The sequence below is a fragment of the Triturus cristatus genome, chromosome 4_1, assembly GCF_964204655.1.
Source record: "Triturus cristatus chromosome 4_1, aTriCri1.1, whole genome shotgun sequence".
Lineage (NCBI taxonomy): Eukaryota > Metazoa > Chordata > Amphibia > Caudata > Salamandridae > Triturus > Triturus cristatus.
This window is the reverse complement of record NC_140585.1, coordinates 786,934,848-786,959,343: the sequence shown is the minus strand read 5'-3', so window position 1 is coordinate 786,959,343 and position 24,496 is coordinate 786,934,848. Positions and strand designations below refer to the sequence as shown.

Sequence of the window (24,496 nt, the reverse complement as noted above, 5' to 3'; positions counted from 1 at the left end):
CAGATTTTCGATTTTGGAGGTCCAAGAGGATGGGTTGGGCTTAACCTCGGCAGCTGAGAAGGCAGATGTAACATCTTTTACACCTGTAACATCCCCAGTCGTAGTCTCTGCTGGCCCTGGGATCGAGTCATTAGTGGATATCCTACTGGCCCTAAAGGAGGATATAGGGAAAAGATTCTCCGTTTCAGAATCTAATCAAGCAGCAATTCAAGCATCCTGTGAGGTATTAGCCCAGAAACTAGAAGAAGTTTCCCAGAGAACAGATGTTTTAGAATCTGAAATTCCTAAAATAAAGGAAACACAACATTAATCTTCAATGGAAATGGATAAATTAGCCCTTCAAAATAGAGAACTAAAAGAAGATGTAGAGCGTCTTTTTTTTTTTTTTGTTTTTTGTCCTCATCTCACCATATAGCGCCTGCAAAGACGAGCAGTAAGCCATCCTTCGAACCTAGACTCCCCCAGGCTTCTGCATTAGCTGTGAAGCTTGGTGTAATCATAGGACCTGGTGATACTAGATCAGTCTCAAATCTCTGCCCCATATTAAGAGCGGTGACCAGATGTTGAGACCAGTATCATCCAAATGACCTAGGTCCAATTGGGCCATTCCGAATGAAGCTCTCAACCAATTCTCGTAGAGTGGGGGTAATGGATCCTTCCACAGCTTACAAATCTCTCTTCGGGCGATAAGAATTAAGTACAGAATCAAGCCTTTTTGTGTTGCTGACATCCAATTCATCAAGTCATTATTAATACCGAAAATTACTACGGAAGAGTTCAAATTAATCTTGACTTTGAAGATAGTGCTGAGGGCATATTCCACTTTCTGCCAGAAGTCCTTTAGCCTCCCACATTAAAAAAATATATGTAAATCATCAGCCGGGGCGAATTCGCATCTTGGGCATTTTGAAGATGTAAGGGGGGCAAACTTGGCTATTTTCATGGGGGTGTAGTATAATCTGTTAATAACATAAAAATGGTTCTTTTTCAATGAAGCTGGTTTAACAAACGTATATAATGTTAGAAGCGAAGGTTCATATAGATCAACTGCGATGGTGTCCAGAGCTGACAAATTCCAAACCGTATGTTGTGAAGGAAGATCAGCCACATCTGCTTCCAGAAGCTTTTTATACCAAAGTCCAACCTCTTTTTTTTATAAGTTTATAGGAGCTCTAGTTCCCAATTTCCGCCAATATGTTCTCTGTCTGCTGTAAACCAGGAGACCAATTGAAGATATTTAAACTTTGAGAAAGAGCTACCTATCTGAGACCTTAACACCTCCCACGGATGGACACCCTCTGAGGAGATGAGATCAGACCAGTTCGAGATAACAGCATTTTTAATAGGCTTCGCAAGGCTATCCTCCAGACAAGCGGGTAGGCCAGGGGAATCCCAAATGGGAGCAAACTCCGAATAGTAACAAATCCCCCACTTTCCCCTGACCCTGTACCACACAATTAAGGCTGTTTTTAATACCTTCAGGCAGACCTTTTTTAAAAAACCTCGGAGCCCCAAACTTATAAAGAAAACCCTCTCCTCCACCTTCAAAGATGGCCATTTCCTTCAAAATCATCCCCCAATTAGAGTCCCCCGTGATGGTAAGCAACGCCCGAAAGTTTTTAAACTGAAATGAAAAGGAATACCAAAGCAAGTCTGGAAGAGCAAGGCCTCCCTTCAGAAGTTTACGTCTTAACTTCTTCCAGGAGAGCCTTGCAGGTTTATTAGACCAGATGAAACTACCTATCTTGCCTTGGATTTTACTTATATCCCTCTTGAAAAACCAAGGGGAATAGTACTAAAAAGATAGGTCAATTTTGGCAGGATTACCATTTTTACCAAATTGACCCTTCCATATATTGTTAAGGGTAGGTTCTTCCATCTTAAAAAAAGATGATCAATCTCTTTAGACACCTTCAGATTAATCTGCGGAATATCATCTAAGTTTTTAACTATGATAATCCCAAGGTATCTAAATTCCTTGCTCATTATACCAGCCCAATTGTCGATATTCCAGCACATTACCTCTGTTTTAGAGGAATTGGCGAGATAGCCTTAATATGCGCCAAATTCCTCCAAGAGTGCTTCTACTCTGGGGAGTACCTCAATGGGATTATTGGTATATAGCAGCAAGTCATCCGCATAAAGGGCTAACTTGCTACTATATAGATTGACACTAAAGGGAGTAATTGATTCCTCTAATCTAATGGCTTGGGCAAGAGGCTCTAGAGGTCAAATAGCAAGGGCGAGATGGGACAGCCCTGCCTTGTCCCCCTAGTTATAATAAAGCTAGATGTTAACAAGCCATTTAACAGGATTACAGCAGAGGCACCCTGATAACAGTTGATCAGAGTCTGAATAAAGATTGAACCAAAGCCCATCATTCTCAGAAGTTCCCATAAAAAGATCCAACAGACACGGTCGAAGACCTTAGCCGCGTCGAATGCCGCGACAGCCGAGGGCTCCGACCTTGCCACTGCTAGATCAATGCTACCAATTAGCTGTAAAGTCTGCTCTTGGATGAATCTGCCTGGGATAAAGCCCTTTTGATCCTTATTTATCAAATACGGAACTAACTTGACCAATCTCCCCGCCACTATGCTCATAAAGATCTTATAGTCAGCATTAAGCAGGGAGATTGGCCTATATGAGTCCGCTTTGTGGGGATTTTTCCCTGGTTTTAGAACTAGAACAACCGTAGCTTCCTTCCAGGAGTTCGGGACTCTACCCTCAGGGCTATATATAGAATTAAATAGTTCGCACAGCCCTGGAGCTAGTTCATCCTGAAGGATTTTATATACTTCACCCGGCAGGGCATCAGTTCCCACGGCTTTATTGTTCTTAATTATGCTGATATATAGTTTTATTTCAGACTCTGTTATAGGGGCATCAAGAAATACTCGACTGCCTTCAGTTAAAACAGGTCATTTTTGGAGCTGTAACCACTTTTGGATGTTCTCTGGGTTTGGTGTAGACTCCTCTCTGTATAAATCTGAAAACAGGGAAACCAGACACCTCTGCATGTCCCCCCCCATTTACCTGAGGTCACCCCACTCTCGTCAATAACTAATTCACTGATGTTGTTTTTAGCTCGGTCTGCCCTTGCCTTCCAAGCTAAAAGAGCCCCCGCCTTTTCGCCATATTCAAAATGTTGTATATTGTGAGCGGACCACTGTGCCTTAACCTTTATCTCCAGTTTTCCCCTATATAATCCTGACGTAGATGTTCAAGATCTTTATGAACTTGTCAGTTTTTCAATAGAAAACTGGGGGTTATTTGCCCGTTCGTCCTCCAATTTACTTCTCATTTTCCAAGTTCTTGAATTCTAGTACCTCTTCCCTATTTTTTGAGCAAATCAAACTATGAAGCCGACCCCGTAAGTTTGCTTTAAAAGCATCCCAAACAAAATCCAAAGAGGTTGAACCTAAATTTAAAGCAAAATAATCCACTGTAGAGGCTTTAAGAGCTTTAATTATCTCAGCATTAGAAAGCATTGCCCTTTTCAATGTCCATCTAGAACTGAGAATATGCCTTCCCCCTTCATATAAGACAAAAATAGGGGCATGATCAGAGAGAATAGTAGGTAAAATGGAGATATCAAGAACATTCTCCAAAGCATGCCTATCGGTTAAAATATAGTAAATTCTCGAAGAGTGACCATATTTTTTACTGAAAAAAGTAAAACCTGTTTTGTCTCCCTGCTTTGCCCACCAGACATCGGCTAACCCCAAATTGTGAATCATATTAATCATTGCTCGACGGATGTGTGGGGTTCCAACATGGTGGCTATGATTAGATCTATCCCGAATGGGACTAAGAAGGACATTAAAATCACCTCCAATAATTATTGGGGTGGTAGTTTGTTAATTTAGCCTGCATCTTATAAATAAACGCCGGATCATCGACATTTGGGCCATAAAATGATACTATGGTTAACTCCTTCCCACCTATTTCAATCTGTGCGACTATCTATCTACCAGACTGATCTGAAGAGACTGATTTAATGTTCCCTCTAGCCCCTGCTCTAATTAGAATTGCCACCCCCTTATTATGACCTACTCGTTCATATGAACGAGATAGCTCAACCCAACGGTATTTACTGAAAATAGTCCTGCATTCCAAGAAACTCAAATGTCTCTTGAAGGAGGCAGACCTGAGCTGTGGATTGTTCAAGATATTTCATAACCAATCTTCGCCTACGTGGGCATCTAAGTCCATTAACATTCCATGAGATAAAATTAATTTTACTATTCATTATGATTACCCCTTACCATAACTTTATTCGAACATTCTAAGGACAGCTTAATTTTTTTTTATTTTTTTTTTGAGATTGAGGATATTTTTTTTTTTATTTCCCCCCCCCCCATGCGCCCCCACCCGTGCTCCCTCGTCCACCCTCAACCCTCAACCCTGCCCTGCATCCCTGCCTGACTACCCCGATAAACCCTCCCTACTCCTCCGAGCATGAGCTCTGTGGGCAAGGCCCCCCTGACACAGCCAAAAGAAAAAAAAAAAGAAAAACACAAACTAGACAAATGATAACCCAGACCCCTCTAGGAAACCCAGCGAGACTAAATTAATAATATTAATAATTGTTACATAGGGACTCCACCCTCTTGTCATTTCCCGCTTTCACTCCTTATTTTTCCAATGAGGTCATCCACTTCCTCAATCTGACGTAAATTATACATGTGATTGTTCCACATAGTTCGGAGAAGGGCCGGGAACCTTAATTGAACCTTGACCCCAAGTGAGTTTAAAATTGTCATTCTTTTACCCAACTCCCATTGTCTCGTAGCCGTAATATGGGATATGTCGGACCTGATGGAAAAGGAAAATGGGCTAGAATACGAATTGCAATTAACCAGACCTGCTTTCAACGCTAGGGATAGAATTTTCTCTTTTAACGTATATGTAAGGAAATTAACCAGAATTTTCCTTGGTTTTGACCTTGTAAGATTCCTCCTATACGGGCCCGGTGCACTCGCTGTATATCCTGAGACAGGTCAAGATCTGGGGCATCTTTAAGAATTGTTCCCTTTAGGAGAGAGATCACAAAGTCTTTTATGTCGCCACCCTCCATATCCTCCGGGACATTCAGAATTTTTAAGTTATTTTTCCTAGGATGGTTTTCAAGACGTTCTATATGGTCTTTTAAATCCCTATTTTGATGGGCTAATTTATCCATCTCCAATGTGGAGCTATGTAATGCTTCCTTCATTTTAGGGATTTCTAATTCCAAAACGTCAGTTCTCTGAGAAACCTCTTCAATTTTTTGCGCTAATACCTCACATGAAGATTTAATTACGGCTTGGTTGGTTTCAGAAATGGAGAATCTTCTGCCAATATCCTCCTTCAAAGCCAGTAATATATCGGATAATGCCCCTACCCCCTCGTTAATAGAGGGACCTATACTGGATAATTCCGGTGGATGAGGCAAATCAGCAGCTAACAGCAGTGGTGCTATTACTAAGTCCGACTTCGCTGTTGCTTTAGAAGTTCCTGGCCGGTCCTCTTGTTTTTCACAATTACCTTGATTACCTTGAGTTTCTAGGGCCGAGTATCTATTCAATAAACTAACCGAGGGATGGATGGCCACCTGTCGCTCGCCCGCAATAAGCACTTCTTTCTCTCCCTCAGACAGGATCAAGGGCGAGACTTTCTCTTGGGGTAAAGAGGTGTTCATGGAGTGGGCAACTGTTCGAGTTCTGAGGCCCAGGGATCCCAAATCCTGGAAGGTATTGCTCAGTTTGATGGAATAGTTATTGTTTTCTCGGGAGAAAGACTCAAGGCACTGGACCTCTATGGCCTTAAAAAATTGGTAAATACTTATGGTTGTGAGTCAGTTTCACTCCCTCTAAGATAAGAAGCATCCAATAAATTGGTAAATCCAGAGTATTATTTATTCATAACAAAGATGGACAGCCAACACGTGTTTCGCCCCTTTGGCACGGTTTTGGCCAGGGCTTTCTCAAGGCTTCGTTTTTGGCACAAAAAATATTGCGTATGCTTAATCTCACATTTCCCAAGGATACTGTACAATACAGGTGATCCAGCCTCTGCACAGTGAAGAAAAAGTAACCGAAATAGAAAAGAAAGGAAGAAAAACCAGAGAAGGGAAAAAGGAGTAATATATATGCATGGTAGTAAGATGAAAGAAAAAAGACACAGCGGATAGGAAAGAAAAAAGAGAGAAGCGAAAAAGGAAACCAATCAGTTGAAGAGCCAACAGGCAATTGAAAGTTAGTCATATTGCTATACATTAGTAATTACAATGATCGCGATGTCGTGATTAGTTACTTATACTCAATAATTCCATGAGCTTGATCAAAAGGGTTTAGAAAGGCAGGTGATTTAGGAAAAAGGGATGTTTGCTCTCCTGTCGTATAACGAGAGCAGTCTCGTTTAAGCAAACCGGGTTAAGCCTGTAAAGAGAGTTACGAGACATAAAAAAGCCGCAAAAGTCAGTGGTGCTATTAGGAGGAGAGACTCTGTATAGCCGGTTACTTACTGTCAGGCTTAAGAGTGAAGGTCTAGAAGAGGTTCCCGTCACTGGTGTTCTTCAGCGAGATATATTCGCGTTGTGGTCCGTTCATGGAGTGGGCAGTCTGTTTACTGGAGGATGCCATGGTGATTTTTTTATTTAACCCCCTGTCCAGTGGGGTAGATAATACTTTATAGAATGATTTTAAAGATGGAGTCACTCTAACCTTGGACAGCGGGGCTTTCTTTGCCCTCCCTCTCCCTCGTCCATCCTCTGGGGAAATATCCTCAGTGATCACTTTTTTCTTGTCCTGCCTGGCAGAGACCCTGACTTCAAGAGCTGGGGGGGGGCGACACTAACAGAATCAGCAGAGTCAGTTTCTATATCCAGCTTTACTGCCCTATTCCGTAGACTGTACCTACAGATTGTATTTATTTATTTATTTATTTAGGGAATCTTGTATAGCGCACAGATATCCCAACGGGGTGTCCCGGCGCTTCTGTGAGAGCTGATGCTGTGTCTGACTCAATTGGTATCAACAAAAGAGAAAGTTTTTTAGAGCTCTCCGGAAGGGGAGTTCCTCCTGGATGGTCCGGATGGACAAGGGTAGCTTGTTCCAGTGGGAGGAGGCACAGACTTGGAATGTTTTTCCCCCAGAACGAACTTTTTTGACTCTGGGGGTGGAAAGGAGATGTTTAGAGCTCGAGCGGAGAAGTCTGGTATTGCTGTATGGACGAAGGCAGGAGGATAAGTATGCGGAACCCTTTCCCTTGATAGCCCGATGAGCTAGGGTAAGTGCCTTGAATTCCGCCCTTTTATGAACCGGGAGCCAGTGCAGCCTATGTCGATGGGGAGTGATGCGTTCACGAAGGGGGAGACCACAGATCAGGCGAACAGCCGCATTCTGGACTGTCTGGAGGCGACGCTGGAGGCCCAAGGAGAGACCAAGGTACAGTCCATTGGCGTAATCCAGATGGGAGGTGATTAGAGCCTGCACGATAGTTTTCCTAGTCTGGCTGGGGAGGAAATTGATGAACTTTTTCATCATCCTCATCTTAGAGAAACAGGCCGCGGATACCGTCTGGATTTGTTTTTGGAAAGAGATTGGTATCCCAGATTACCCCGAGATTTTTAACTGAGTCTTTAGGTGAAGGGGGTGTACTCAGTTCAAGAGGCCACCACAGGTTGGGGTCCAGAGGCGAGGGCTGATGGAAAAATATAACCTCGGTTTTGCCGGCGTTAAGCCGGAGGGAATTGTTATCCATCCAGCTTGCGATGTTGCGGAGGCAGTTTTTCAACGGGCCAAAGGTAGATTGGGAAGGGGAGTCGAATGAAAACAGTAGCTGTATATCATCAGCGTAAGAAGTGGCCTTGATTCCGGATTGAGCGATGATCTCGGCCAGAGGGGAAAAATAAACATTGAACAGGAGGGGGCTCAGTGAGGAGCCCTGAGGGACTCCCCACCTGAGAGGGCGACAGTCCCATGTAAATGGGGGTGTGAATACTGCCTGTGTCCGATTGGACAGAAAGGAGGCAAACCATTCCAAGGCCTTGCCTTGTATGCCTTTTGCCTGCAGACGGTCAAGGAGGACGGGGTGGGAGACTGTGCCGAATGCTGCCGACAAGTCGAGCAACACCAACACCACTCTAGATCCCTCGTCCAACTTCCATCTGATGGCGTCAGCCATCTCAATGAGGGCGGACTCGGTGCTATATCCGGGCCTAAATCCGTGCTGTGAGTTGTGGAAGGCACCATTGGTTTCCAAGAAGCTAGCCAGTTGCCGCTGTACGAGTTTCTCAAGCACTTTAGCTGGTGCAGGGAGATGGGACGGTAGTTAGCAGGTTCGGTGGGGTCTGCATTTGCTTTTTTGAGTATGGGAACCAATCTGGCGTGCTTCCAGGAGTCGGGATAGATTCCTGTCTGGAGGCAGTCGTTCCAAATTTCATTTAAGATGGGATTGAGCAGGGGGGCTAAGGATTTATAATGTTTTGCCGGCCAGGGGTCCAGGAGGGAACCAGATTTGCATTGTAGACTTAAAGCCCTGCTGAATAGAAGCGCTACGAGAAGCATTACAGGGGAGACTACATCCCCTGTTATCCATACACTCTTGAAACCCTGCCCTTGAAGGGGTGACTCCAGTCAATTCTTCTGGGGCAACCCGGCCAACGTATGTCCTGGTCCCTGTCTCCAGAGAAGTCCAAACAATATTTTCATCCACGAGTTCCGGGAGGCTAGGTTCCAAAGTTTTAATCCCAGGGAGGAGGGATAAACACTCTCCTATCTCACCTCGGTTCTCCCAGTTCACCCGTCCTCTCCCGCTCCTCCACTCTCCGAGACTGAAGTCGCAGGTTCTGACTCTGTCGGGGGAGACCCGGAACTGAAGTCCCGAGATGCGTCGCCCCCACTCTCGCGCCGCACCAACGAACCGCAACAGCGAGAGCTCCGATGGCTCCACACCACCCGGAACATCGAACACCATCCAAGGTATGAAAGGCTTAGAGGCAATAGGAACCCCCGCTTTTGGGGGGGGTGGGGGGTGAGACTAATACAAACAAAACTCCGAATGTGGGTAGGAGGCAGAGGGCGGAGGGTAGAGGGACCCCCACCAATACTTAAATTAGGCAAATCATCAGCTAAATCCGCTGAATCTGGACATAGCGAGCCTCGCCGAAATCCGCGAAGAGTCTAACGGCGTGTGTCAAGGGGAGCTCAGCCGCGACCGTTAGCTTCCGGCCGCCATGTTTCCCGAAGAAGATGATGTAGAGCGTCTTGAGAATAATGCAAGAAAAAACAATTTTAGACTGATAAATGTCCCTGAAGATTTGGAAGGAGCAGATATCAAAAGCTTCGTGATTTCTCTTTTAAAAGATACAATTCTCAAGGATTGTCCGGAGTTAGATCCGGCTTATGATATCCAACAGGTCCATCGAGATCCGTTTAAGAGGAATCCTGCAAAACAGAAACCAAGGAAAATCTTAGTAAATTTTCTTACGTATACTATAAAGGAAAAGATTTTATCCTTGGCTCTGAAAGAAGGTCTGATAAAAAGCAATTTCTCTTCCAATCCCTTTTCTTTTACCAGCAGATCGGATATCTTTCATATTACAGCAACAAAACAATGGGAGATTAGTAAAAAAATGGTAATCTTAAACTCATTGGGGGCTAAGACACAACTGAGATTTCCAGCATCTTTGTGTATCATGTGGAGCAACCATATGCACAACTTAAGCCAAATTGAGGATCTAGATGTCCTTATTGCCAAATAAGGAATGGGAGTGGGGTGTAGGTTTTGGGAGGGGGGGGGGGGTATTTAATGATAAGATGGGCTTCCGGGGGGGGGGGGTTAAGGCTGGCCTAACACATAAAATAACATTTTCTAAATGTCACGTCCAGGGGACTAAGACCATAAGGGCTCATGCCCAGGGAAGGGGGAGCTCTCCAGGGGTGTGTGGGGGTTGAAGGGTCACAAGGGCAGGCTGGGAGAGGGGTGGGGGGGGGGCACAGGTGGGGCTGCAGTGGGAGAAAATCAAACAAATATCCTCAATCTTATTATCACTATTAAAACGTCTGTGTAAAGTTTTGATATCAGGTGGACGTAGAAGCCCTAATGAGCAGCGAAATAAAATTTATCTCATGGAATATCAATGGGTTGAGATGTCCACGTAGACAAAGATTGGTCTTGAAATACCTTGAACAATCATCTGCTCAAGTCTGTCTCCTACAGGAAACACATTTAAGCCATTCAGAATGCCGGGCCGTCTTTGCTAAATATCATTGGGTAGAATATTTCTGTTCCTCTGAACAGGTAGCGCATAATAAAGGGGTGGCTATTTTAATTAAATCAGGAGCTAGAGGTAACATTAAATCAACATCAACAGACCAGACGGGGAGATGGTTCATTGCACAGTTGGAGATCAGAGGGATCGAGCTAACTGTAGCCTCATTTTATGGCTCTAATGTTGATGATCTGACATATTTGTAAAATGCAGTCTAAATTAATAGAAGCCACTTCTCCAATAATAATTAGTGGCGATTTCAACGTCCTTTTCGACCCTTTACGGGATAGATCAAATCAGAGCCATTATGTCGGGCGCCCCACGTACCCGTCGGGCAATGACTAATATGATCCATGACCTAGGGCTTGCCGACGTTTGGAGGGCTAAGATGGGAGATAAATTGGGTTTCACCTTTTTCAGCAAAAAACATGGTCATTCATCTAGAATTGACTATGTTTTGGCTGATGGGTTGAGTTTAGAAAACCTACCTGATATTTCTATTCTACCTAGCCTCTTATCAGATCATGCCCCTATCTCTTTTATTCATCTTGGGAGGAGGTATAGCCTGAGGCCCAGATGGACGTTGAAAAGGGCAATGTTGTCAAATGCGGAAATAATCAGGACACTTAAATCGTCTACCTTAGATTATTTCTCCGTTAATATAGGATCAACATCTTTAGAATATGTCTGGGACGCCTTCAAAGCTCATACGCGAGGCCAGCTACATAATCTGATCTGTTCTAAAAAATAGGGAGGAGGCCCAAGAACTCCATAACTTGGAAGGAGAGATTATTAAGTTAGAAGATGAAAGGACAAGATGCTCTCAGGAGCACCCTGAAAGACTGACCCAAGTTCTTAGCAATTTGGATCGTCTTCGTCAGGAATATAGGGGCACATTAGATCAAAAGGTGAAGGCCCAGTGTGCATCCCACAACATAAAAAATTATGAATATGGCGAAAAGACGGGAGCCCTTTTAGCCTGGAAGGCAAGAGTAGATAAAGTTAAAAATAATATTAATGAATTAATAATAGATGAGAGTGGAGCTACTTCTTGCAAATTAGAGGACATGCAAACTCCTTGTTTTCAGAACCGTATAAAGAGGAGATCACACCTAGTTCAGAAAATATCCAAAAATGGTTTGCGGTATAAAGATTTACCTGAATTAACAGAGGGCAGCCGAGATATCTTGATGCTCCTATAACAGAGAGCGAGATAAGACTATATATAAATAACACCAAGAAGAATAAAGCTGCTGAAACTGATGCGCTTCCTAGTGAGGTTTACAAACTCCTGCAGGATGAGCTAGTCCCAAGACTGTGTGAATTATTTAACTATATCTACAGTCCGGAGGGCAAAGTTCCCAAGTCCTGGAAGGAGGCTACGATCGTACTCTTTTTGAAGCCAGGGAAAGACCCTCTTAAAGCAGATTCGTATATACCAATCTCCCTGCTAAATGCTGATTATAAGATCTTCATAAGCGTTTTGGCAGGGAGATTGGTCAAGTTAGTACCGCAGTTGATCAATACGGATCAAAAGGGCTTCATCCCAGGGAGGTATATTCAGGAGCAGACGCTCCAATTAATTGGCAGTAGAGACCTGGCAGTGGCCTGGTCGAGACCCTTGGCTGTGGCGGCATTTGATGCAGCCAAGGCTTTCAACAGGGTTTGCTGGGTTTACCTTTGGGAAGTACTAAAGATAATGGGCTTCAGGCCTATTTTTATCAGAGCATAATCAGTTGTTACCAGGGAGCTTCTGCAGTAATTCTGTTAAATGGTATGTTAACATCAAGTTTTAGCATATTCAGGGGAACAAGGCAGGGCTGTCCCATCTCGCCCTTGCCGTTCGATCTATATATAGAGCCCCTTGCTCAAGCATTAAGATTGGATGAACTAATCTCCCCTTTTAGCTCCCATCAATATAGCAGTACATTAGCTCTATATGCAGATGATCTGCTATTATATACCAACAACCCGGTGGAGGTAATACCAAGGGCGGAAGCCCTTTTAGAGGAATTTGGTTCGTATTCCGGTTACCTAGCTAACTCCTCTAAAACTGCAAAGTGTTCTTAATTTCCTCTGGCAACAGGGAGCATTCTGCAATTGTATCTTCAACATATGGCCCAAGGTTTCCAGAGGACCATTGCAAATTGAGTGTTTCGCTTGCAACCGATATGTCTGCTATTTACTCCCATTTTGCTCCTTGAGGACTTGGACCCTTGGTAATTTGTTTCAATCCCTCACCATCGTACATCTGTCCCTAAGTTTAATGGCTGACTGGTCTTGAATGAATGTCTTACTTTTGCCCAGCCTCGTGGGAAGTGAGTGAAGTCTAACTGCATCCCTCAAAATGGCAATATGATGTAAGAAAAAAATCACACCGCCAACATCAGACATTCTGAAAAACTCGGAGGGAAAAAATAGAACAAAATCCTTTCACATCAATGAAAGACGAAAACAAATGGCTGACTCAAATGCCACAATTACACAGATGATCTGTGAAAGCTCTTTGTGAACATTAAAGCTAAACAGTTTTGTTCATGGATGACCTCCCAACTGCAGAACAAAGAACTGATGATCTGGAAACTCCTGCAGCAGATGTAGCAAATGAACAGGTAGAACAAGGGCTGACGGTGCAGGCGCTCTTGCCACGGATGCACAAAGATCTAAAAAAAAAAAACCTTGACAGAACAGCATATATTTGCAAAGCATTAAAGAGGACCACAATGATCCAAGTAAATGCTGCCGAAAGGCTTGTTGGAAATCAACAGGTGTGTCTGCGGTGGACGAGCTACAGTGGAAGCTTTAATTTGGTGACAAATGTCACAACAAAGGACATAATTCTTGGACTTTTGTGTAAACCATGCTACCAAAAACACTGCTGTAGCAATGAAATTGTGACTGACACACATGCATGTGCAGAAGCAACACCTTCATGTGCCCCATCACTAAGGCTAGCATGCAATCTTGGTTGGGAATCAAGCGATCGCCAACCCCTGGAATTGTTACATTGGGAATGCTTTGTTGACGTAAGTGATGTGTATATATAGTTGGAAAACCTTAAGGTAAGGTGTTATTGCGTGTAGCATTAACAGCGGGCAGTATATCATGGTATACTCTCGTTTTAGAGTGAGTAATCGCAGCAACTGTTGCAGTCACAACTGCAGATTTGGCAGCTTCATCAGCCAAAAAATTTCTTTAAATGTATGGTCCCACACACTAATAACTCAATATATGAATGACGTGAGTCAGTGGCAGCCTATCTTGAAGATCTGCCACTTTAACCCAAAGCAATTTGCTTTATTGTGTTGTCTTTACAGTCTTTGAATCCATTTTGGCACCAATAGTGCAAATTGTCTTAAAAAGACGCAGTAATATGAATCACACACTAATAGTGTGGGGAATTCTGGATCTGTATGTTCCAGTGCAAGTAAAAAAGCCTTCAGCTCAGCCAACTGTGCAGTCCAATCCCCTAAGGACTGTCGTTTGTTTTTTGTATTTGAAATGTTTCATCCAACATCACACCAAGAAGAGTGGCGCATGCCGCTGAATATTGGTCCTTAGTACCTGTAGCAAGTTGGGCTGAACCCACAGTATAAACAATGTATTAGTACTGATCAACAAGTAAACTATTACTGGATGTGGAATAAAAATGCTCATATTGAAGACATGTTTCTGTCTGTAAAGACAGGTCAAAGACAAAGTCTGCATCACCAGCTTCCAAGGATACTGCCCACTGTATCCCTCTAGGATGGAGGACTTTAGCGTTGGGAACAATCCCTTTTGTGACAGCCTCTAAGGCTGGGACCGGGGTGATGGCAATGATACGTTTTCCCTATGTAAGTGGCTGCTCTTTAAGAATGCCCATCTGCACCGTGGTCCGTATTTTCTCAGTAAATGCAAAATGCTTTTCTGCACTGGGATATAAATCCAATTTATATGCAATCTGCACTCTCTCACCTTCGTTAAAGGTGACATTGGTAAAGCCAATGGCACCCACAGTTACACGGGTGACCAGGATTTTTGTGTTGACACGTGTATGTAAGTGTTATGTTGCAACCAAATCAGACTGTAAGGATCTGAGTAAGTCTGTGTGTTCTGGTGTCCTGTGTGAAGTGGAAAAATGAAGGTGAATCAATTCATACATTAATGGCTGTGCATAATCAGGTATGTAGCTTCTGCCAAAATTAAGGAATCCTAGCAAGAATTGCATTTTCCGTAGAGTGTTTGGAGTATGCAGCGGAGTATACTTCTCTAGGAAGTGCAGTGCTAGCCTTTTGCCTTCATGTGTAAGTTCATATCCCAAAAATAGGACACTTAGAAATGCTGTATTGGATTTCTTAAAGTTGAACTTGTAGCCAAAGTCTGTGAATCCCAGTATTATGTTATCCACTCTGGCCAAACATGTTTTCTAACGCATCATCCATGAAGTAGATATTGTCTAGTAGAACAAACATGCAGAATTGACACTATGCGGGCAGCAAATAGACGAGGACTGTTCTTCTACCCCATAGGGGCTTGTGAAAAGCGACACTGAAACCCAAGTGCTGAGAAGGCTATCGAAACTCTGGTTTCAGTCGCTATATTTTGGCAGAAAAAAGCGTTGGAAATTTCCAAGGTTTTAAATTTTGTTTACAGACTATATTATTTAGAAGTGCTGTACTGTGTGTATTTTGTGTTGCAAATGTGCGTGTACGAATGCCCAAATGTCTGTAGTCTAGGACTGTGATCTGAATGATCGGTTTCAGAACAGGAAAAATAGGATTATTTATTTGAGAGAAACCAAGTTCGTTACTCTCTCATACTCTAACTGGGATAGTATTTCTCTATCTTTAGCATCTCATTGTATTGGGTATTGTGGTTGCACTTGTGCGGCTGGGCAATATGAATATTACATAATAATGGGAGTCCGTATCCCAGCCGAAATGATTGTGATAAATAGCTGGGGCTAGTGCAAGAGACCATTCCGCTGCATAGGCTGTTGGACTTCAGGGACAAGCACAGAGAATGAGGGAAGTATGAGATACTCACCTTGCGGGGATATTGGGGACAAACTGCGGGGGCCAATCAACCTCTGCTATCATATTATAATGTAATATTTTCAAAAAATATTACTCCAACGGTGGGCAGAATCTCACCGTCAATATGTATGTCCAAATTACATAATCTGTCTGCAGGGGCTATGCTCCTGTCTGGGTCCGAGTCAGAGTTAGTATTACGCCAGTGCTTAATCTGGTTCCAACCACACAACCGGAGCCAGAAGAGGCTGTACTGGCTGTCTCTGCCACTGAATCTTTGCTGCCTTTAAAGAACACAGATGGTCCCACTTTTAGTGTCTTTGAACAAGCCAGCATCTGCTAGGGTGGCAACGTCATCGCCTTGCTCCTGGGGATCTCAAATTCTTTCCATCTCACCTGTCTCCTGAGATCCCTGTGATACAGGTATCTTTGTTTTCTAAACTAAATTCTGATTCTTTTCCTCTTTCCCCAACGGTTAGGGAGCCCAAAAGAAAGTTCGCTGTTCAACAATTGCAACTTGCCCTTTAGGCATGGTACTCTCATGCTTTGTGGGAGATAGCTTCACTTGTTGTTCCTTATCTCCCAGAGTATTTCCATCATCACGTTGCCCAGGGTGCATGACGGACAAGATTTGGCAAAGCAAATAACTCCGCTCTGGACTCCGTAATTGTGGCTGCCCAATCTTTGATTCTTTCACACGCCATCTGCTGCCATGCCAGGATGCGCTGTACTGGCTTTTTACAAGCAGTTCGGTCTTCTTTAATTGATATCTCCCTTGATGGCTCCTGTCTCTTTGGCAATAAGGCCAAATCTGCTCTGGGGTGCTTTAAACTGGGATATGCTATTACCAGGTCTTTGGTACTGGACTTCCCGGCAGGACCAGGACTTCAACAGTAGTGCAAATTTCTGTGCTATTCTTTGGGCATGCTCTTTTGAAGGCATCAACCTATTCAGCTCCCCAGTGAGTTTCAGCAGTACAGATGGTGTGGTACTTCAAAGGGCCACAGAGACCAATAGCAGTCTTTTTTGCATCTCCTCCCTGGCAGGGGAGCTAAAGCACATTAATGAACCCTTAAGGCAACGTGTGTTTTGTGGGGGGTATGAGATCCTTCCAGTTCTAGAAATGGCAATCAATCACCTCTGACTGCTGGGTCCTATCAATTATACACATCACATGTACTATGCTCTTCTTTTTCAGGAGTCCCAACCCTTCTTACCCCCACTATCCTTTCTCCCTCTCAGCCATACCCAAGGATCAGGCACATTTTGCAACAAGAGGTTCTCTCACTGTTAATCAAAGGTGTGTGTAAAGGGTGTCAACAGCAGCGGCGGAGATAGGGCATGGATTTTTCTCTTGTTTCCTTTTTCTCAAGGAGTATAGGGGACCACAGTCCCATTCTGGACCTTTGTATTCTGAAATCCTTGTTCTACAAGTAGAAGTTCAAAATGCTGTTCTTATCCCATTTGTTACTGGCTCTGAAATATGACAACTGGATGGTGTCACTCAACCTGCATGATGCCTACTTCCATGTACCAGTCCTGCAGTCACACGGGAAATGCCTGTGGTTTGCAGTGACAGGATAATATAGACCACATCTACTGGCAGATTGAAGGAGCCGAGGTTGCCCTACTCAATCTCCAGGCATGAACGTCAAGGTTCAGATACAGAACCTGGCCTACCTGCTGTGAGAGAAGGTCTGTTCTAAGTGGAAGAAGGGCATGGCACAGAAGTAAGTGAAGTATAAAAGGGTTTTATTTTCTGGTGTTTGTGTTTTGAACCTCAACAGTGTAGCAGCAGAGGGATCATTCACCTGGGTAAATGAGGCCCAGATTAAGTTCTTTTGTACATTGTTTTAAATGCTCAAAGGCTTAATCGTATGGATGAGTCCCAACTCCCCTCAGTCCAATTGGAGAGGCATCAGGATACTAAAAAGTCCACTAGAGACCAGCATCTCTTGAGCTGTATGAATCTGTTGCTGTGCTTTCCGCTTTCCTCCTAGGTCCCCTCAAGAAGTCCCACAAATCATGTGCAATCTTGTTTCACCAGACTGGCCACTGGTTAACATTTTGGTACAGAGCAATGTGCATCCCTAGCCTTGCTGCAGCTCATCTTCATAGTACCCACTGTGTCCATCCCGACTCTCCACTTCGGCCCCCTCCCCACTGAAGTGAACGCCGTCCTCTTCCTCTGGGCCTCCTTCAATTCTCTGTGCGCTTTCCGCCATGTTAAGTCCCTCCTTGAACCGCAACCCCACCCTGTTCGGAGGTGTACTGTTACAGGTAGATGCGACTTTGTGCTCTCTGCCTTCTCGGATCACATTGCCAACCACTTTTTAAGTGCCCAAGGGACGACTGCTTTATATTCTTCAACCCTGATGCAGCACCGGGTGTCTTACTTACGTAGGTCCCACACAGTTTTAGGAAGGTGACAATGATTCAAATGAGCTCTAAAAAAATTCTGAGTAATCATGGCCCTGCACCACAAGAATTTAGAGATAAAACATTTAGAAACCCTTTTAGTCTGACTATTCCAAAAGGTTTAATTGCATACCAATGAATTGTTTCATTCTTTTAACAGGTTAATCCCAGTATTCCTCTTGTGAGTAACAACATGCTTACACTACTTTTACCTGCTACACCAGCAGCAGTTGGCAATACAGGAACAGTTGCTGGATCAAGTTCTAACCAGGCACCGTTAACCATGCACAACAGAACTTCAAATACTGCTAAATCGTTGGCAGGGAATAAGGCAAGTATTGGAATAGAATCTAGTATCTACAGAATTGAAACAGTCACATTCTCTATAATGTAATAGCTTTCTGGGAGTGCACTTTGTCAGAGATTCCAGCTTTTCTTGAAGCAATTTAATGGCTTTCAATCAGATCTCATTAGGATGTAATTGGTGAAATAAAGCCTACTGAACCTGCAAGTATACAACCTAATTGATTGTAGAGAGCTCACTTCATTTCCAAGAGTGGGTATAACAAACTGTTTACCCCTCTTAATAAACATGCTCCAGCATGGGAATGTTTTGTGTTACATGTTTTTAAAATCATTCTCCAACATCTAATCACTACCCCATAAACCTACTGTGTACTTGTTCCACTTAAATAGACGCTCCACATCTCTTATAAAGTGTCAGATAATTTCCAAAATGCTTTGCTATGAAGTTATTTAAGTTGGCACATAGAAGTTATCCTTTCATCATGCACATATATCTATAAGAGGCACTTTTCAAACTGAATTATCTCCAGGTGCTGAAATATAATGTGGTGTTAATGCTTAAATCCAGGGTGCAATTTATTCAGTCTGAGGTTGAATTATTCCATATTTCCAGGATTCAATTTTATGCATCATAATTCTCTGCAATCTGCACACCTGAAGTAGCAGTTCTTGTTAGGCTTCTTTACCCAGTTGTGAACACATTTACCTTTATATAATGTACAGTTATGCCACCAGGTGTTTAAAGCAGTGTCTATAGACTGATGCTTATTTGCCTACTGACTGAATAGATAGCAGTCAAGGCTCTTTTAAATGATATTAATGAAGATGTTACAGTGTGCCTTTCTTCCCTTTACAACAATCTACAGTCCACAACAGGAACATTCAAGCTCATGTTCAGTAAACCATGACCATGCCCTTGTTCAAGAAAGGAACTCAACCTGCATGTCTGCAACATCTCCAGGCTCCTTACCATCACTCCCTACACCACCAAACCCAAGATCTTTGCCTAACTGGTGTGTCCTATATCCATGGCCACCTCAAGAATCTTTACATTTTCACCTTCTTATAGTTTTTCTTTTAGCAAGTTCATCACACAAATAGCTGTCTTAAAACTCAAGCATGATATTGTTGGAACAGCTAATCAACGCTAATCAACTTAATATAAGTATTTAATGCCTTAAATCGCAACACCCTGTGCCACAACTGTTAAGTATCCTCTATGTTGTAGCAGGAATCCGATTCCCCTCTTCCCCAGTTTGCATCTTTCTCTCTGGTGCTCTCGATGTCTCAGAAAGGATCTGATCTCTTGAACTCACCACACACAACTGGAACTAAGAGAGGTTGTCCTGGCTGGCTCTACCACTGAATCTTTGCTGACTTTTAATGAAACCCTGATGGACCCTCTTTTAGTGGCTTGGAACAAGCCAGCATCAACCAGGTTGCCTCTCTCCTCGGGATCTGACATTCTTGACAGCTCATCTGTCTTATGAGAGTCCTGTGGTACGAGCACCTTTGTCTTGTAAATTAAATCCTAATTATTTTCCTACTTCTCCACCAGCTAGGGAGCCAAAAACAAACCGAAGTCATTTAACTAGTGCAACTTTCATTTTGGCACAATATCCATATGCTTAGTGAGAGGTGGCTCAACTAGTTGTTCCTTAACTCCCTTATTTCTATAATCATTTTGCGCAGGTTGCATGAGGGACAAGATATGGCTAAGCAGATAATCTACTTTTGCCTGGACACAGTCACTTCGTTCGCCGATCTGTGGTCTCCTTAGTCGCCATCTGCCAGGATACACTCTACCAGCTTTTTATAAAAGATCAGTGCTTCTTTAATTAATTTCTGCTTTGACTTTCGTCATTTGGTATTAAGGCCGACTCTGCTCTCGTGCTTTAAATAAGGATTGGCCATCGCTGGGGGTTTGTTACTGGCCTCTCCAACATGACTTCCATCAACAGTAGCCCAAACTCCTGGTATATTCAGAGGGCATGCTGTTTCGGAGATATCCGTCTGTACAACTCACCAGTGATGTCAGCTATACTGAGGGCGTGGTGGTTCAAATGGCCACAAGGATCAGCAGCAGTCTGTGTATCTCCTCCCAGGCACCCCCAGCTAAACCAATTTAGTCAACCCTTGAAGTAACACATGTGGCCTATGGAAGGAATAGGATCCTTCCACTTCAGACAATGGCATTATGTTGCTAGGGTTGGCTGGGTCCTACAAACGGCCATGTGGTTCTCTTTCAGAACTCCCAACCAAAGCCCCTGCATCCTTTCACCCTCTCGGCCATCTCTGAGAATTAGACACTGTTTGCAATAAGAGGTTCTTTTCCTGGTTATCAAAGGTGTAGTAAAAGTAGCAGCAGCCAAGGTAAGGCACGGATGCAACTACTCAGAATTGTTTTCTCTCAGAGGTATGGGCCTATTCTGAACCATCAAATTCTGAACGCTTTGGTCCACAAGAAGCTCAAAATGCTCACTTATCTCGAGTATGACTGGATAGTGTCCCTCGACCTGTCTAATATGTACTTTCATATACCAATCCTGCAGTCACACAGGAAGTAACTGCAGCTTACAGTGGTTTCCACCCAAATCAAATTGTGCAAACTTTACACCATGTAACTGGCTCCCCAGGCATTTATATCTTCCATCCATGTTCAGTGCGTTTTTCATCATCTTTTTCCCAGAAAAACTTCGCTGTGTGCACAGTTGTGGGTTTTCAGCACTATTGGCCTTTCTTTGTTTACCCGATTAGCCATCACTTTTCAAATCTCCTATAGTAATGTAATTTCTGAAAGGGTTGATGCACTTGTTTCCCCCTTCGCCATTTGTAATGCCTCTGCGTAGCTTTAATTTTGTGCTCACATTCTTGAGGTGTTCTCCATTAGAACCTGTGCACAGTTGTTCCTTGAGACTTCTGACATTGAAATCTATTTTACATATCATCAATCAGCTAGACATTTTAGCCTGCTTTCGGTCTTCTCTATTTAACATCCATTTACCAGATTTCTTTTAACAAAGTGCCTTTTCTTGCTAAGGTGGTCACTCTTTCATGTAGGCCAGACTATTGCCAAGGCTCCCATTATTCAGACAAGAGCTCTAACAAACAGTTGATCAATCTTGGTTATGCTCCAGAACAATTTATTAATGATGCATTTAAAATCACTTTCAATTTGACTATTCCCAAAGGTTTAATTAAATACCCAAAAAGTAATGTGCCATTCTTTTAACAGGTTAATCTCAGTATTCCTCTTGTGAGTAACACGCTTACACTGCTTATACCTGCTGCACCTCCAGCAGTTGGAAATACAGGAGAAGGTGCAGAAGCAAGTTCTAGCAAGGCACTGTTAACCAGCCACAACAGAATTCAAAATACTGCTAAATCTCTTGCCGGGAGTAAGACCAGTATTGAAATAGAATCTTGTCTCTACAGAATTGAAACAGTCACCTTCTCTTTAATCTTATAGTTTTTTCGGAGTTTACTCCGTCAGAGATTCTAGCTTTTTTTGTGGTTTTTTAATGGCCTTCAATCTGTACTCACTCAGTATGTCCTTAGTGTAACGGGGGCATACTGAACCGGCAGGCATACACCCAAATTGTCTGGTGGTTGTAGAAAGCATTTCCGAGAGTGGGTAGAACTAAAACTGTTATGCCCTCTAAATTATATATGCTCCAGCATGAAAATGTTCAACTTTATATGCATTGAAAATCTTTTACTTTATATGAATTCAAAATTATCTTCCAACATCTGGCAACTACCACATGAATCTACGTTTACAATTCCCACTTTAATATACCCTCTTTGCCATTTAAATATTTTCTGAGGATTTCCAAAATGGTTGGCTAGGAAGTTCTCAAATGGAATTATCCTCAGATACTGAAATATAATGCGGTGTTAATGCAGGACTCAAGGAAAGAGTATAAGGGGGGAAGGAGCACCTAAAAACAAATGGTCCAAAATTAGGTGACATTGATAAAGAACCACTATTGTGGCAAAAAATTAATTGATCTGTTGTAATTACCATTAAGAACAGCGCGAAAAATCAGGCTGTATTTTTGAAGTATGGGCCCAATTGGCTCCTAAACAGAGAATCAGAGACGAAGAAAGAGTCAGGGAAAAGGGTCACCCAATGGCCCATAGATGCGATCATATAAGGATTGTAAATTAATGCTCACTTGCAAAAAGAATTCCAGTTTTTCAAGAGAGGGGTGCCGGAAGTACACCTTGTAGCTTGGTAACGGTTGATTAGTAACCTACAGGGTACCAAAAGTAAGTTTCAGGCCAAAAGCAGGTGTACACAGGCCAATCTCCATTACGGACCCAAGTTAAAAAATACAGCCTGATTTTTTTGCGCTGTTCTTAATGGTAATTACAACAGATCAATTAATTTTTCATCACAATAGTGTTTCTTTATCTTTATCAACGTCACCTAATTTTAGACCATTTGTTTTTAGGTGCTCCTTCCCCCCCTTACACTCTTTCCTTGAGTCCTGATGAAGACCCCACAATAAGGATGAAGCAACCTTTATAATAGGGGTCGAAACGTTGACAACATATCTATATCTGTATCAAGCATGGGCAACAGACACATGTTTATCTGTGCCCAGATGGTTATGTTTACTTTGTATATTATTTCGTCTAGTTGAAGATCGGACTGGTTCTAAATTATTTTGATGTACTTCAACCACATTGCCTTTCCATTCCTTCGCACAATAACTCAATTTCCCCCGAGCACTCACTCCCCTCCCACTTTCTCTGAGCACTAATGCATACCAAAGTTCATATTCATATGTTTAGATTGATTCTTTTTCTGTGACGCAATATTAAATAACAGTAAATCACCCTTCTGTGCTGTGACGTTTCAAATGATTTAAGGGATTTTGAATTCAGTTCTATGAACAAGATACTATAAGCAGCTAGCCACTGTGACCATTTTTCTTGTACCATTGTTTACCCGGGTCCAGTGGTCCTACAGGTTACCCCATTTTGAATACTCTTGATTTCTCAAGGTCGCAGACCTTTATAAATCAGCTATATGCAACATAAAGAAAAGAGCTGTCAAAGTTGAGATACTCTTTGTTGCATATGTGCATTTGCAGGACCTTCAACAGGACAGTTTATGTTCAAATGACAGAAGATTATGGGTGCTGCCACCCAAGAGGTAATTCCTTGCTTCTATACAGTCTCCCACTTTTGAGGCTGCCCAGAGCGACCAAAAGCTGATCAGATTTGCAGACTACTTTAGTGTTGTCAGCATAGATCTTAAGACACAAGCTGGTGTGTTAAGTGTGCAGTGTTCTCTCAGCTGCATTTGTTGGGTGTTTAGAAATAAGCGTTTAATATTGCTGGTTCATTACGATGGGAACCAATGGGCTTTTAAAGACTCACTTCACTAATGTTAGTGTCAGAAGACATGCGACCTTCCATTAAATACATTTTATTTCGGTCTTGTGGATCGGTTCCAAAGAGCACTGTTGTCATGAGATTGGTGGACGTCTCACTAGAGGAAAAGCCGTCAAGAGCAAATTACTTACTACTGGTAATGCTCTTTCCAGAGGCTACTCTATTTACTGCAGGTTCCTCACTTCTTGAATTCCTCAAGGTGCCAGACTGGATCCAGAAACCTTATGATGCCTCTCCCGCACTGGCAGGAGGTGCCACAACTCTATTATGGCTTGGGAAACCACCCCATACAGAACGCCTGAGTCAAACTTAACTGTGCTGTATTAAGATCCAGTCTTCCGAGGGAAAAGTCTTTACTTTGTCTGTATCTAGGAATGCTCCAAAGAATTATAAGCATATATGACAAACAAGCAAACATTTTTCTTTGCAGAGGGAAAGGCCACATTTGTTGAACAGCCTTAAGCTTTTGAGGATGTTTGGTGGCCTGACATGAATCTCTTTTTATCAAACAATCGTCTAACTGTGGGGAATACTTTGCAACAATGTTGCGTGAGATAATCTGCCATCGGTTCCATGCATTTGGTGAAGATTTTTGGGGTGGATTTTAGACCAAATGAGAATCTTGAACTGATAATGGCAGGTGGCCGCATTCAAATGTTGATATTTTGTATGCTTGGAATGGACAGAGATGTGAAAATAAGCATACAGCAGGACCAGGGATGTCGTGAACTCCCCTCACTTTAGCAGTTGAAGGATTTTGTGCTTTGATACTATGCAAAATGATTGTTTTTTCAGATATTCATTTAGCTGAACTCTAAGATAGGCTTCCATTCTCTTGACTTTTGTTTTGATGAGGCAAAGTAGCAGAAAATAATTCAATGGAAACTGGTCCTAGAACCCTTGTCTGTATCGTGGAGAGGATATCTGCTTGAAGCAGACAAGTTTGTTAGTGCGCCATTTTGTGTGATTAAGTGGTCAAAGGGCTCTCACTGAATACTTGAGACCCTAGCTCACTAGGGCATGAACGCATAAGTCCGCAGAAAGGGCATACCTCCAATAATCCTGAAATTCTCAAACCTACAGTGACATGAAG

The 24,496-nt window shown here is 42.8% G+C and overlaps 1 protein-coding gene across 2 annotated transcripts in view; it reads left to right on the top strand.

Annotated features, from left to right (window-relative positions):
- Nucleotides 1-24,496, top strand: part of SCAF11 (SR-related CTD associated factor 11) — a 968,921-nt gene that overhangs the window by 852,188 nt on the left and 92,237 nt on the right. Inside the window, exon 15 of one of the 2 annotated variants that reach the window (XM_085653363.1) lies at nt 17,852-18,022. The exons of the other annotated variant lie outside the window; for it this stretch is intronic. Within the exon in view, the coding sequence (XP_085509489.1) occupies nt 17,852-18,022 (171 nt within the window). The remainder of the gene's footprint in view (nt 1-17,851; nt 18,023-24,496) is intronic. 2 annotated transcript variants of the gene reach the window in all.